This window comes from Carassius gibelio, chromosome A18 (genome assembly GCF_023724105.1).
Source record: "Carassius gibelio isolate Cgi1373 ecotype wild population from Czech Republic chromosome A18, carGib1.2-hapl.c, whole genome shotgun sequence".
NCBI lineage: Eukaryota > Metazoa > Chordata > Actinopteri > Cypriniformes > Cyprinidae > Carassius > Carassius gibelio.
The window spans coordinates 21,557,431-21,573,097 of record NC_068388.1 but is presented as its reverse complement, the minus strand read 5'-3'; the positions used below and the strand labels follow the sequence as shown (position 1 = coordinate 21,573,097).

Sequence of the window (15,667 nt, the reverse complement as noted above, 5' to 3'; positions counted from 1 at the left end):
GTATATAAAATCATGACCTCCATAATAGCATGAGTCATATCTGAAATAATGAAATCAATTAAAAGGTCAACAACTATTGTTGAATATTAACACTTTAACATTATTAAATATATTATACTATATTTTTTCAATAAGATGTGTTTGTGGCACTATAGCAGTGTTGCATAATTGTGAAGGGTATAAAGACATCAGATGTAAACATCAACTACACATTTTGAGTAACTGGGACAAAGCAACTTTGAACATTTAAATCATTTAATGTTTTAAAGCAAATACAGTTTACTTCACTGGGTCAACACATGTGAACAATATATATATATTTTTCATACCATTACTGACCTCAGCAGACATACATTCACATGGCTGCATGAAGACAAGATCTTTCTTAGTTTTATGTTTTTTTTGTTTGTTTGTTTGTTTTGTTGCAGTTATGTACAAAGTCATCGTGCTGCATCAGCCCCACATCTCTATACAGAACCCATTAACATATCAAAACGTATCTACCCAAGTCCATGTCAAAGTAGATTATGGCGATAAGCTATACATCTCCAGTCATCTGAGCGGTCTATAATTTGTTTTCTAGTTCATGTTGCAGTCAACGTCCACACTTGAAACTCCATTTCTGTTCCCATAACATACAGTAAACCCAACTCTAGGTTCCAAGGTACATACATTATTTACAGTGGAATGTCAGGCTTTGAAGTGGGCAGTTAGAAAGACATGAGACTCTAAAATGAGAAACATATAAAAGAAGGAATCCAAAGCAATATTGTGTCTGTAGAACAATATTCAAAACCAAAAAAATTAGTTTCTTAGTATGCCCAAGCACTTGTGCAGGCTATTTAATGCTGCTAGAAGCAGCAACAATCAAATATGGGGCATGGAAATAATTTATAGTCAATCAAATTCTTTCATTTGACATTTAAAGCCTTAATAGCATCTGGTAAATGGGTATCTTGTGCTTGGCTTGAGAAAACATAAAAAAAAGAACCTTTAATTAACAAAACCCTGGAAACACAGGGATCCGTGAAAAGAATGAAATAAAGAGAAAGCGATACAAAAATAACTACATATATAATTAACTACTAATTAAAAAAACTTGTGCTTTATCTAAAGTGATGTCAGTCTCTTTAATCACAGCCATGATTAAGTAGCAGGTTTCCAGTTGTGAGCTGGTTAACAAAGTGCTGACGGACCAGCAATGGGCTGCTTTTGTCATCATGGGTTTAAAAAACACGGCAAAAACACAGCTTCTGTAATACCTGGAGTCCAGGTGATGCACTTTCCACCACGCTGGCCAACTTGTGTATATCCATGATGTCTATCATGCAAATGTTGTAAAAAAAAACATTACAGTGAGGGCAGACAAGGCACAATAATAATAATAAAAAAAGAACATAAAAAAAAGAAAAAAGAAAGAAACCAATCTTTACAATATGCAAAGCTTAAAGCAAGAGTAAAACCTAACATCTCACACGTCATAGGCACTGCAATTTGTATAATGTTGCACATTGTTAAGCTAAAATACAAGGTTTTCTAAGCAACAGATGTACAGTTATTCATCATGTGGTCTGCTTTAGGTCAAATCAAGATGTGAATGAAATCTACCATCAAGGTATGTAGCTTAGATGTAAGTGTATTACAAGGACCACAGGGAATCAGTGGCTGCAGTTTGTTTATTATGTGGGTTCTTCTAATGATGGCTTCATCTACCAACTGGAGTGTGGACCTCTCAGCTTTAATGCATGATAACATTTGTAATTCCCTTAGAGAGAAAATGCAAAATAGCCGCCAGATTCCATGAGTTAGTGAGCAACCTCATCTGGAGTTTCCCCATGTTCTCAGGTCCTCCTAGATTGTCTATGATATTTCAGGGGTTCAGTGTAATAATATTTCGTCTTCTATAGAGCCCTGTTTAAGGCAGGCAAGAGAACTGAATATTTAATGGACAAGCAATGGTAAAGTCTACTAAAACATTTTTTTTTTTGAGTCTAGCAAGAGGTAAGGACGCAGGGTGGTTATTTGTCTCTGAAAGTAAAATCTTTTAATGGAAAACTGCCCACCTATTCACAAACACCAAACAACCCTGATGTTAAAAGTGTGAGAAATGCTAAACCAAACAAAGAGCAGTTAAAAAAAACAAACATGCATTAAAAAAAGGCCTGAATGCTCATACATTTTGCAGCCGAACAGGTATGTCAGGATTTTGATGAATATCCATTTTGTTTATTTAAATACATACTAATTTGTAGCAAACATATCTGCTCCTTATAGAGGATCAGGAAGGATTTGGAAAGGAATCCTGGCTTTGCAGCAGATCCTGCGGTTTCAAAGATCCAGCAGTGCATAACAACTGTCGGTGAAGCCCAGTTGCTGCCATGTTTACCTCCGATTCCACTTTGGCTCGAGACTTTTCCGTAGTTTAATTCCCATGACCCATGCTCTTACCGCTACTTATACTTTTGGAAAAACTGCTTCCATCAAAAGGCTCTAAATGCTGGTTGACACAAGCACTATACACCTGTGCTTTAATCTCCCGTGGAACTAAACATTACCGTTGAACCTGTTCATATTTACAAGATCTTGAAAACATTTTGACCACTCCACATCACCAACTCTAAATAACAAACACCCTGTCTTTATAACAACACCACATTACACAGGATTCTCCTTTTGCGTCTTAAGAGTTTCAGAGGAAATGGATTTGGGAAAGCATTGCTATGAAAACACTACACGTGATGGCACATCCGAGGTGGATCTATGGATGGAGACTGACTTGGACTGGCATGGAGATTGAGGGCCGGGTGGGTGGGTGAAGTATATCTGTCTAGGCCCCGTTCTGCATGCTCGACTGCAGTGTGCATATGACTAACGCTGCAGATGTGTTCCTCAGCTCTCAGCAGAGCTGGGTCTTAAAATAAATACTGTTTTTGGAGAGTAGTCAGAAACCACATGCATTTTTGTTCCATTGGATTGTACACTTCAAGGCTATGCCACATTGTCGGACCCCTGGATGTACATTCTGGGTCCTTTAGGAAGTTGGGAGCGGCGTTTGTACCAAGAACCACAGGATTATGATGTTTCCATTAAACACGATAGTGTTAACGCAACCTTTGACCTCACAACGGCACATGTATGAGCAGGAATATTTATTCTACTATTTAGTTCCACATTTTCTGGTAACTCACACTCCATATAAAAACAAGATTATTTAAAAACAGACAAAACTATGATTAATGTAAAAGTAATGGTGATATGCTAAGGAGATAAACAAAAAAAAACAAGACAATATTAAAAAATAATAATAATCATACATCCAGTGTTAGACTTTCACAACATGATCAGCAATATACCCCTTTCCGAAACACTTACAGTCTCTTTTTATACATTTAATACATGTATAATAACAACAAAATGAGACAAAAATGATAATACACCGTAATATGTTCAAGCTACCTGCATGTCCAGCCTTACTGGATGTCGATTGGCATCAGTCACTGAGAAAACCTCTAGCTGTTGTTGCAGGTTCATCTAAAAGCATGTTGATGTAGACGTGTTGATGCTTTTTCTAGAGCTGTTTATTTCGATGGACTCTGATGGGGGCGAAGGTAAATGGGTCAGGGATGGGATGTGCAGATAGGGAAAAACACATGGAGGGAGGGTTCTAGTGATGGAGGTGGATGGATGTGGTTGGATGCAGGAGAGGGCAAAAGGTCGACCTTTTTTCCTTGATGTTGCATGCCACTCTACACATACCACTCTTTCTTTGAAATAACAGAGCCGTCGTTTTGGGAGACCATGTCGTCGGTGATCTCGGGCTCGGGGTCGTACTGGAAGGGGAGAGTCCGTTCATCGTAATCGCGACTTTCGCCTTCATCTACAGTGAAATAGGGTCTCTTCAGATCCTCAGAGTTGCCGTCAAAATCCTGATCGGCGCTCTCGAAACCACCGGGCCCGCTAATTTGAGTTGGTTTCTTTTCATCATCTGAGTCGTCAGGGTACTGCAGGTTCTTGGGCATCGGAGGATGGGCAGGCATGCCGCCGGCCTTGCTGTATCCATTCCCGAATACATGTTTTTTGGTGCTGTAGTCGCCTTTAAAGGTGCGCTGACGCCGCCGCAGGAAGAAGACAAGCAGTGCGATGGCGGCCACCAGCAGGACCACTCCACCGACCGCACCACCGATGGCAGCTCCGGAACTATGCACCGCCTTTGGGATGTCAGGGTCATCAAAACGCGGGGAGTTAGGGAATTCTGGGTAGGAAAACACAGATGCAAGGGAAAGTGTGTCAGTGCTCTGGTGGGAAGGAGGTGCATTTGTGCAGGTGCAAATTTTGATGAGGAAAGGAACATAGGGGAGGAGAAACAAAAAGGAAGAAAGGAAGGAGCCCCCGCCCCAAACCCACAACCACCCACAAAACCAATCCATTACGACGGCTTCATATAGAAAAGCAAAAGCTGCAATTTTTTCTCACATCATGCATTTTATGGAACATAAGGGCAAGCACTCAAACCATATTGTATGCTAGGAAAATGAACAAAATACTTGAAATTTAGGGCTTCTGTACAATAGAACATTGGGACTACTTTCTAATACCCACTTAAGCATGTTGTTTTATGCACATTGGTTGCATCACATTGCATTGGTTTTGAGTGAAAATTTAGAAAAGGACATCATTTTAACCATGGAAGCTTGGGTCAAACTGTTCACTATTGTGACTCATAAGGTATCCCTAGGCCAGGTGTCTCTAACCCAGCTCCTCAAGAGCTAATGTCCTGCAGATTTCAGCTCCAATATCAAACCGACCTGATCAATCGAGGTGTTCACACCAGCTAATCAAGGTATTCAGTGTTACTATATAATCACAGAAAGCTGTGTTGGAGCAGGGTTAGAACTGAAGGCTGCAGGACGGCAGTTTTTCAGGAGCAGGGTTGGAGATACCAGCCCTAGGCATTTTGATGAATTTGGAACTCCATTGTTTTCAGTTGCTTGCCTTATAGATTAAAACGGATTCGACATATATCATAAAGACCAAATTATACTACAATATATAATTAAATGAGAATAAATAATTGAGTTTTAATAGCAGAGATTTCTCAATGGACCTCCTAGTTCAAAATAGATACTGGAGTCTTCCTTTAGGCCTGGTTTCAAAGACAGGGCTTCGGGATAAGCCAGACCATAGTTCAATTAGGACATTTAAGTATCTTTTATAAACTTGCCTTAAGGAAATATATTACTTCCTTGCATCTTGAGACAAAACAATGGCACTGACATAATTTAAGTTCAGTAAGTTGCTCTCAGTTAAAACAGCCCAGACATGCATGATTAAGCCTGGTCTAGTTTAGTGTCCTAATAGTGACACTAAAAATGGGAAAGAGAATGAGTTGAATATTAATAGGTGATTAATGGACCCACCACTTAAGTTTCAGTAGTGTTGTAATAAATGTTAAAATCTTTGGTTGCTTTACTTTTGGAAAGTTTTTAGAAACCAATTGGTTCAAAGTATTCTCCGATGAAGTGTAAACTCTAGTGGATAGGTGCCCTTGATCATTTAAGTTATTTGCTGCAGCACTGCCACAATCAGCACCAATACACTTTTAACAATAGACCAGTAAGCTCTTTAAATCTGAACGACCTCAAATATTATGATTCAACTTGCGTACAGGTGGCTTCCATTTGAAGCTCTAGACCTTGTTGGCTTATATGGAATACATTTTTTTTAAAAGCAAACACTTTTTTTTCTATTAAACCATTCATGCAATGCATGTCTTTCTTTTTACTCAATGAATTAAAGAACGTATAAAGCTGCAGGTGAAATAACCACTGCTTTCGAAAGTTCATAGAGTCTTTCTGATGAGTGATGTGGTTTTTACAGTCATGCTGGAACATGAATCCAGTCGACTGTACACGGTTACAGCTGACACACTGCTTGTGGCTTTGTTTTCGAAGCACACAAAATACATGCATCCAACAGAATACAAGGGACACAGCATGTAATAAGCCCACAGCATTAAGAACTGCAAACAGCAATTAGAGATGAAGAAGTACTTCACACACGTACACACACATACACAAAAGCAAGACATGCAACTTTTTTCAGCATTGGATCATTCACAGTTGCAGGATTAACAGCTTACATGCGGTTTCTAAAGACTTTTCTTTGTGCGGCGCCCCTTATATAACCAAACTCCTCCAAGCACTACAAGAGGTCAGTGCAAAACCCTACCAACACTCAAAATTCGATTCAAAACAATTAACTCTAAAATTAGGTACAGTGCGACGGAGCAACAAACTATGTGTCTTACAATACATTTTATTGGTCGTCACATTCAAAATCCCACCCCAAATCAGAATATTTGATTGGCTCTGATTGCCACAAGATATGAAACCCAACACATCCAACAATGTCTTGTATGAGCTCCTCCAAACAGCCTAGAAATGTGTCTCACACGCTGTGTTAACACAACAGTTGTGCGTAGTTAGCAGCACAATACAACCCCTGACAACAACGGAACAGCAGTCGCTAGACACCATGCATCATATTTCCAGTCTAAAGTCTATGCCATTTGCATGTGCTAATAGTGTATGCCGGTTAAAAAGGTCAGCGGCTGCATTGTGAAGGTTTCTGACTGCCTTATGCGACAGTGACTTATTGAATGTAGGCAGTAATAAGGCGGTCAGGGTGAGCTGCATTTGACATATTCCAGCTACTTAATGAGCTTCCATTCTAGACCTGGCAGAGCACAGTCTGGTACGCACCACACACGCGGTGATGGTCAGATATTTCTCATTGACACACTCAGACAGCTTGTAAAGGATTACAGTCGTAAAAGGCAAAAACCTCTAGAGGTTCAATCCATCTAGTCCTTTAATCTAAGAATATAAAGTTATATGCTAATAGGGAAGGGGAAATGCATAGCATACTTTCAGAAGATACACAAAGAAGTGCACAAATGAAAGCTTTTCTAGCTACACAAACTGAATTTCATGTATTGTTGTGTTTCAAAATATGTGCAATGCTATCACAGTGCTTGTACGATTAAGATTTATTTTATTAATATATTAAAATGTAAAATGTCTTTCTGCTTAATTTCATATGTAATTCAAAATGTTACTTGCCATGATTGTAATAATTTGCAGAATTTACTAGCAGTTCCTGAGAGAAAAATTGTTTCTACACTGATTTATTTGCTTCAAATGGTGCTATAGCAAGTTTTAGCATACATATTCTTCTTCTATAGTCAGTTTTCTTTGTCAAGTGAACTACTGTCATGATAGGAACAGTTTGAAGACAGCCGTGGGAATAAAGTTATTTGAAGTCAGTAAACTCTTAAAATGTTTATAGCCAGACGAATAGCGACACATTAGTTTAAAGGCACAGTGGTTTTTAAGTCAACTCTATCGCCACCTAGAGTGTGGAGGATTGTTACCACCACAGTACTTTTCCACAACATGAACCAATGATTTAGCTACTTTTGTAATTTGCCATCATGACAGTATATTATCTAAATGTTTCGTTCCTGGTTAAATAAAGGTCTACAGATATAATGGGCTTTTAAACTATTTCATTTCCTGTTTTAACTCAATGAAACCATTATTTCAAATTCTCAAACAGCCGTCATTAATGTCAATGCCAAATGTTAAAGCTAGCAGGCTGCTGTTTCTCATATTGGGGGGTCAAAGGACCAGTTTGACTACTGAAGTCTTTCTCTCAAGTTTAATTACTGTGACACTTCACGGCTAAAGCTATTCAACCACAGGAACCCATTAATTTATTCTCAACCTCCCTTTCTCTGTTTCTCTTTCCTCTGCTCTTTCTATTCTAGGTTTAGTCAGTGTCCACACTGTGGTTTGGTCGCCGGTGGTGCGACCACTCTGTCAGCTATCAGCTCTCAAGTATTAATCTGGCCTTTAATGGGATTAGACAAACTGGGGGCTTCATTATTCTGAGAAAGAGAAATCCACATGACTGGGAGAGTTGAAAGGACCAGTCTTCTTCCTCTAATTCGTTCCTCTTTCCTCCAGTGCACCTTTCTGTCAGTATCGCCTCAGCTCTCACTCCATCGCTCTAATTGGTAAACTCGTTTGGTGCCCCTTATTCTTTCCCTGCTGAAGGGGTGTGTTTATACTGCTACTATATTTATGACACCATAACTAGCCGCAACTAGACACAAACTGCAAAATGACCCCAATGAAAAAATACAGCAAATGATTTCAAACTGGATGCCACTATGAAGCCTATAAATACTTGCCACCCATGTTGGGTTTTTGTGAAAACATACAAATACATATGGGAAATGTGGCAGACTAAATCATTATCGATGCAAAATCTCATTAAAATGAAAACTAAGGCATGTTTCATACATTATGTCAGACTAGTTTTATCATCCAGAACACTGTTTTTTGAGTATCACTGAGATGATACATTGAGATTTATAAGTTTTATTAAACTTTATTATCAAGGTTTATTTATTTATTTTCTGGTAAAATTTTTACATTTCCATTTTAATTCTAATAAATGTTTTTATTATTATTATTAGTTTTTATATGACTGTTACACAAAACGAGCTGCATTCAAGATTTATTTTCTCACAAAATGAGTTGTTCTATCAATGTTTAAAAATATATATATATATATTAGGGTAGAGTTTTCTATATTTTTTTTTTTTTTTTTTGCAGTCAAGCACATTTTCCTTAAAGGGATAGTTCACACAAAACTGGAAATTTCCCAGATGACTTCCACTGTATTTTTGGGTGAGCTATCCATTTTGAGGTGTTCTTTTAGTCCCATCTGTATGCTATAGGTCCTTAAAAAGATCTTTAAAAGATTCCATCAGGCTCACAAGAGCTCTTATACAATCAAAGGCATGTAGGCGATAGATGAAGCCCTTGAAGGCTTGATTTGCAAAGCGAATCAATGGCTGTATTCTCCTTACTTCCAAAGTACTTAGGAATGACGGGAATAAAAAGATGTTCCCACACCCCACTTCAAGACTCCATAACTGTCTTTAACTTCCCAATCTAAAATCTCACTTACTGCCCATTCTTGACAAATCTTTTTTTTTTTCAGCTGAACTATGGAAGCTCAATGCTAACTCTATTAATACAGTAAGCATTAGGATAGCAAGCTGTAGCTTAAGAAAATAACTAAAATATACTTACTGTAGGTGCCGTTCATTACCTACATGTACATCCACTACATACATTGTGTGTGGGCCTGTTGTTAATCACACAAGAGTAATCTTATTATTGCAACACTAATAATTCAGCCATCTCTGGCTGCTTTTCTTCATCGGGTGGCAGGGAAGCAGAGCGAGGTGACAGACACGTAGCGTGGTTGCAAGAGCGGCGGTGGGGGATCTAAGACTTCAATGCCATGTCGCCAACGGCTAAACCTGCCAGAAGATAGATAAAACCTCACTCGCAGTGTGTCTCCAACTGCCCTGATACCATTAAAGCTGACAAAAGAAACGGCCTATTAACAACCCTCTGGGAATATGCAGATACTGCCATAACCTTGAGTTGCTATGGACAAACAGACCCCTGTTGAGATTAACTGGTCGAAGAAGCATGAAAAAAAAAAAAAAAATCAATCAAAGCATGTGGTTATATAATGTGTGACACGCAGTGTTGCAGTCTTCCAAATGATTTTCTGTTTGGCTAATCATTAACTGGCTTGCAAATGCTGTGACAACATGTGTTTTTTTTTAATTTATTTTTTTTAACTCTATTTAGTTTACATTTATTTACATTCATTTTCTTCCATAACAGCATGTCCACATGAATGTGTAAAATTTGTTGTCATAATTACTAGCAGAGAAACATGGTCTAGCATATGTTCTCCTACACGACATGTAAATGAAAGCAAACAAATAAAGAAACACTAAGGTTCCATGCTAATAACCAAGCTGACTGGAACAGACATTTATAAAGAACATTTGTTCACAAAACACCATCATACAAAAACATATGTGCAGATTAGAGTTTAAGATCTTTGCCTGAACCCGACGGGACCCGATGGGTTCGGTCGGGTTCGGACTTAATTTGTATCATTTTACGCGGACTCGGGCTTGCGCTCCAGTTTGCGAGGTAAATGAGCAGTCATGTGACGTGTTTCGATTAGCACGAGAAAGATGCGATAATGGATGCTGAGTAGGTGTAACGGAGGCTAGCCTCTGGCGATTAGGTTTTGGTTGCACCAGCAACTTCAGCAAAGTCTGAGGTGTGGAAAAGTTTTGAGCATGTTAATAATGAAAATAATGAGTGAATAATGACGCACCATCAGTGAGCGCAGGAACGCGCTGAAGCCATCTAATTGTAATAATTTAATAATTTAATAATTTCCTCCACAAAATGTAGTTATTGCCAAATATTATCTTAATTTGAAATGTATCTAAAAAAAAATGTTTGAAAAAGACTTGTTTTTATTGATGCGTGAGCACATTTGAATAATGTCGGCCTGTACACGGGTTCAGCTTTTAAAAAGCTGTCAGTCAAAATGTACTTGTTGGACTCGGGCCGAAACCTGTCAGGCTCGGTCCTGTCGGGCCTAACTTTTATGGCCAGATTACAGCTCTAGTGCAAATGTCTTCTGCATCATAATTATTTTATTTTTTTCGGTAATTTGAGCATCAATAGGTTGTTATCAGTGGGTTCCAATCACTGAGCAATTATTTGGAGTTAGAAAAATATAACACGCTGTTGCATTCTCAGTATTGAGACATTTTGCCTCAGATACAGGATTATATGCATTCGCCTCAAAATACAGGTTGTTCTTTACCATGGCACCCAATTGCGCATCTACGTTGAATTTGATTTTTTTTTGTTTTGAATTAACTGTACTCATAATATGTGGAAAGATGCTGATAAATATACATTATCTAAGGTTATTTCTATTCGTAATCACATTGGTATATGAAGTGTTGTAGTCAAATAAGCGTAATTGTGAAGCTGTGCGCTCCTCTAAAGTCTCCGGGTGCTGCACTGCTCTCGCGGTTGACTGCTGCACCTTTGTTCCGACAATATCACGTTATTGACAACCCTTTAGAAAATGTAATCCTTTGTGGATCCTCCTGATCTACTAGTTCATCTTTCTTCATGTTTCTTTGACAAATGGCAGCATCTCAGACTAACGTGCGCTGAACATGAATTAACCATGCCTACATACTTACATGTTGCAGTACACACAAAATAATAATAATAATAATAAATGTAAAAACTGCTACGGTTGACATTTTATACCACAGTAACACTATATACCTACACACCGCCCAGCCCTAATGCTGCCTGAGAGAAAATGTAATTACATGAATTTGGCTCATGTGATGGAAATAACGGTTTGGAGTTTTGTGCATGTGCTGTTGCTGAAACAAATGTAAAAATGATTGGAAAATGTGACTAACGTGGACTTTTCTGTCTATGTTTAGACAGAGCTCAAGTATGGAATTTTCTTTCTGGAATATCAGGACTGTTAATAAACTGCACTAATGAATTGCTATAAATCCCATTATATTTTGAAAGCTGTTGAATGTTGTTGAAATCTGACTATAAAAATGTAATCAATAAATAATACAGTCAATTATATAATTATTCATACACGTGTGTGTTTGTGTTTTCCTCTATCTCTAATGAATGAATTAAATAATGCATTGCTAATAAACTTTTTTTGTTTTGTTAATTTTTGACATTTTTTTAATTTGCCATCATTTATTGTATATAAAAAAATGATGATTTATTTAATCACATAAAACAAGTACTGTAAATAAACCAACTAACAAACTATATTTCAGAATGAATCTAGATCTCGCCTGTTTGCTAGGCGATCGTTGGTTAAAGGTTTGCTGCTGTTTAATGTGTAAGAGCGCTTTTATACAAGCAGCATCACAGAGCAGCAGGCCATTCACATTCATAACCTCCATCACCAGCATGCTCGGATATTTCTACACACCAGAATAAATGTCCAGCGGAGCCAGGGAGACTAGATGAAAAGTGAATAAAAGGATAGGGAAATCGTGAAGCAAAAGATGTGAGCAGAATATGCTGAATGACAAAAAAAAAGGAGAATGGGAAAAAGATAATGACCTAAAAAGAGAGTTAGAGAGGGTCGGTAATGGAGGAGGATGTGTTTAATCAGCAATTCAAGTGAGATCTGGTGAGAAAAGTGAATGAGAGAGAGAGAGAGAGAGAGAGAGAGAGACTGGATTTGCCCACGGTTGTGAAGTCATGGAAATGTAATGCTGCCACAAAGAATAAATCCTCATCAGCAGACTAAACTCAACAAGCAAACTTTCTCTCCAGAGCACCACACAAAAGTCTCATTCTCACTCACTTTCCCTCCATCCTCTTACTAGAATACTATCATTCCGTTCCTTTTCTTCCTTACACAGTTTTCCACTTTCGCCAAATCAAATGGCCTAAAGGTATAAAGGAATATTCTTGGTTCAATACAGGTTAAGCTCTTTTGACATTTTTTGTGATATGCTGCCAATAACCACAGAACATTATTTTGACATGTCCCTGTTTGTCACACTGATAGTTATGCACACATTGTACGATTTTCGTTGTGTGTGTATGTGTGTGTGTGTGTGTTCTGCTGGTGTAGAATGACATGAGAGTGAGAGAATGATCACGTTTTTTTTTTTTTTTTTGGAAAAAGTGTGAACTATCCCTTTGACTGAAAATATCAATTTGAGTCGAACTGACGTCACTCTACTACCTCTTCAGTCAGTTTAATAAAATAACTGCTCTTGAGCCCTTTGTCACTTTAATCAGACTGAATAAGCTTTTTATCTGCACTGTTTGTTCACTTCACTAGTTTGCACTCTATCTGCCATGTGCCTTGCGCTGCTTTATTTAACTTTATTTTTAATTTTATTAAATGTCTTTTTTACATTCCCTTATTGTATAGCTGTATCTTATATTTTATATTTGATCTACATTTTTAGGCTCCATTGTTAGTGTTATCTGTATGCACCAAGGGTCTGAGAGTAACGTAATTTCGATTCTCTGTATGCATGTACTGTACATGTGGAAGAATTGACAATAAGGCAGACTTGACTTGACTTGTGAGTCTGTGTAGAGTGATAACATGAAGGAAAAGTGTTGACATGGAGTGATGATGATGCGTTCAGCGTTCTGACCTGAAGTCGTGCTGGCATCTGCAGCTCACGAGATATTTTCCCCAGAGAGCGGGGTTGGATTTTTAGACATCGTGCCGAAACGCTGGTCTAAACTCATTTAGTAGCGACATCCTCGTATAAAGGGGTGTAACCATCATTTCCGAAGTGTGCTGGACTGAAATGTCAAATGCCATCATAATACTTTTTTTTATTTTTCTCTTATTTCTAACTTTCAATTGAGTAAGAAACAAAATACACTGCTGTACAATAACCCATTATTTGTATTCTTTAATATTTGTACAATATTTTCCTAATGACAATATTGTGAATTGTTTGTATACTACACACACTTTTTTTCCATTTTTGTCAGAATAATGCAGACTAGTTTCTATACATAACAAATCCTATTGCAATTAGCACTTCGGTTTTCACATTATTTATTTTCTGGAGATGACAAACCATATTTTGGTTGCAAACGTGTGTTTAATGTCTTCACGTTTCATCAGTCTAAACGTTTTTCTGAACTGATTTAGCTTACAGCTGCTGATAGCTGGATGCTCTTATCCATATTGGCATGTCATGAGTTATTACATATACGAGTCCGTCTTAGACTTTTCTGCATGACAGTTTTTAGCACTCTGTAATGTTCACATCGCTTCATTCAAGATACGAATAAAATATCATGTCATGCATAGACTATCCTGTCTCTTTGAATTTAAATCTAGATGTGAACACACTTGCCCAAAAAAAGTGTGGGGGACGAATTTACATGTCATTAAATGTGTGTGTATGTGTGTGTGGGGGTGATGGATAGGCATGTCACTTTGTATTTTACAGGGATTCGGCAAAATGGAAATTATGTGCTAAAACAGAAATAAATCAATTTTATTATATTTTTATTTAAATGTTACTAATAATTTTACTTAAAAATGTTTATGATACAGAATATATATATATATATATATATATATATATATATATATATATATATATATATATATATATATATATATATATATATATATATATATATATAATATACCAGACTTTTATAGGATGTAATTTCGACATCCGAAATTTCAGTGCATCCCTATTGTTTTGTTTTCTTGTCAAACATAAACTAAATAACTAAATAATTGTAGTTTGCTAGCCTTCCACCTCTGTTGTTTTTGTGTCTATTTTTTCCCCTGATAATTTTGGTACACTCTATCAAATGAGTGACTCACTGCCGAGGCTCTGACCCTGAGTTACTGTCTGACCCACTTACTCACCCTCCCAGGACTGATGCTCCCAACAGTAATAGACAGTGTGATGATAGGAGGAGGGGAAGGGAGGATGACAGGGGGGCTGATCACTGCCAGAGAAAACTCTGCAGAGACTGTGTGTCCTGCAATGTGACTACTCCATCACAGACAACAAATCTCCTCCCACTGAGAGCAGAAAATGGCTTCCGTGGTAGCAGGGGACGGGCATCATAAATCGCAGAAATGCACTGTGGCTGTCTTCAGCCCTTTCAGAACTGCCTGTGATGCAGCAGAGGTGCTAAGAGGAATAGGAGGATGAACCGGACATGTATAAAACTGAATTGGGAGGAAGGGGGGAAAAAAAGGTAAATTATTTAGTTTAAAATAATTATCACTCAGAAACTTCGAAAAATTATCACTCAGAAATTTTCAAAAAATTTCACAAATAATTGCAATATGGAAGTGTACTCCAATAATCCATTAATTAATTAAAGTTTGAAAAATTGTTTCTTTTTTTATTTTCTTGTATTTTTTTTCCAGTGTAATAAAACATAATGATATGTTATATATATATATATATATATATATATATATATATATATATATATATATATATATATATATATATATATATATACATATAAAAAAAAAAAAAAAAAACATATATGCCTCACGCAAACTTCCTTTTTCAATAAGACAAATGTCAACAAAGTACAGAAAACTGCATTCATCAAGAGACTTCAAAGGACTGGCTGTAGCTGTTTCTCTCTCCTACAAAAAACTCTTTCTCACACTCCCAGCAGAGAAAGAGAGAGAAAAAAAAAAGGAAATATGGAAAGGATTTGCACATGCTAATATCTCATTTGGATAATGAGGCAGAAGCTTAGTTGGAGCTGAAAAGTGGAAGTCACTTCCTGTAGAGAACAGAGCAGGCCTGACTTCACACTCCATCAGTCCAGCACACTCAAAACTCGCCCAGGTGCTCGCCCGCCAAGACTCGCGGGACACGGCAGTGCTTGTCCACGGCTGGAAGGCAAAGACCCCCCGACACGCAGCTTTGAGCTTGCTTTTCAATCGCCTAGACAGCCATGTTGTCCTTGTGCTGAGAGTTTAATGATACACAAAATCCACATGTACGTCCTGCGGAGGGATGAATTATGCAGCAGGCAGCGTGTGGGAGCTCACAGTGTCATATCAGTCCGATTGAGACCGATTCCGCAATGACAAGCAAGACAAACAAATTTCACATCGCTGGAGGGATGTCACACCAAGCAAGACGTTAAAATGCCTCATCAGGATGCTA

At 37.7% G+C, this 15,667-nt stretch overlaps 1 protein-coding gene across 1 annotated transcript in view; it reads right to left on the bottom strand.

Annotated features, from left to right (window-relative positions):
• Positions 1-237: 237 nt before the first annotated feature.
• LOC127933852 (nectin-1) overlaps positions 238-15,667 on the bottom strand; it is a 94,889-nt gene continuing 79,459 nt past the window's right edge. The window contains exon 6 of the mRNA XM_052530877.1: positions 238-4,252. Within this exon, the coding sequence (XP_052386837.1) occupies positions 3,747-4,252 (506 nt within the window). The 3' untranslated portion in view covers positions 238-3,746. The remainder of the gene's footprint in view (positions 4,253-15,667) is intronic.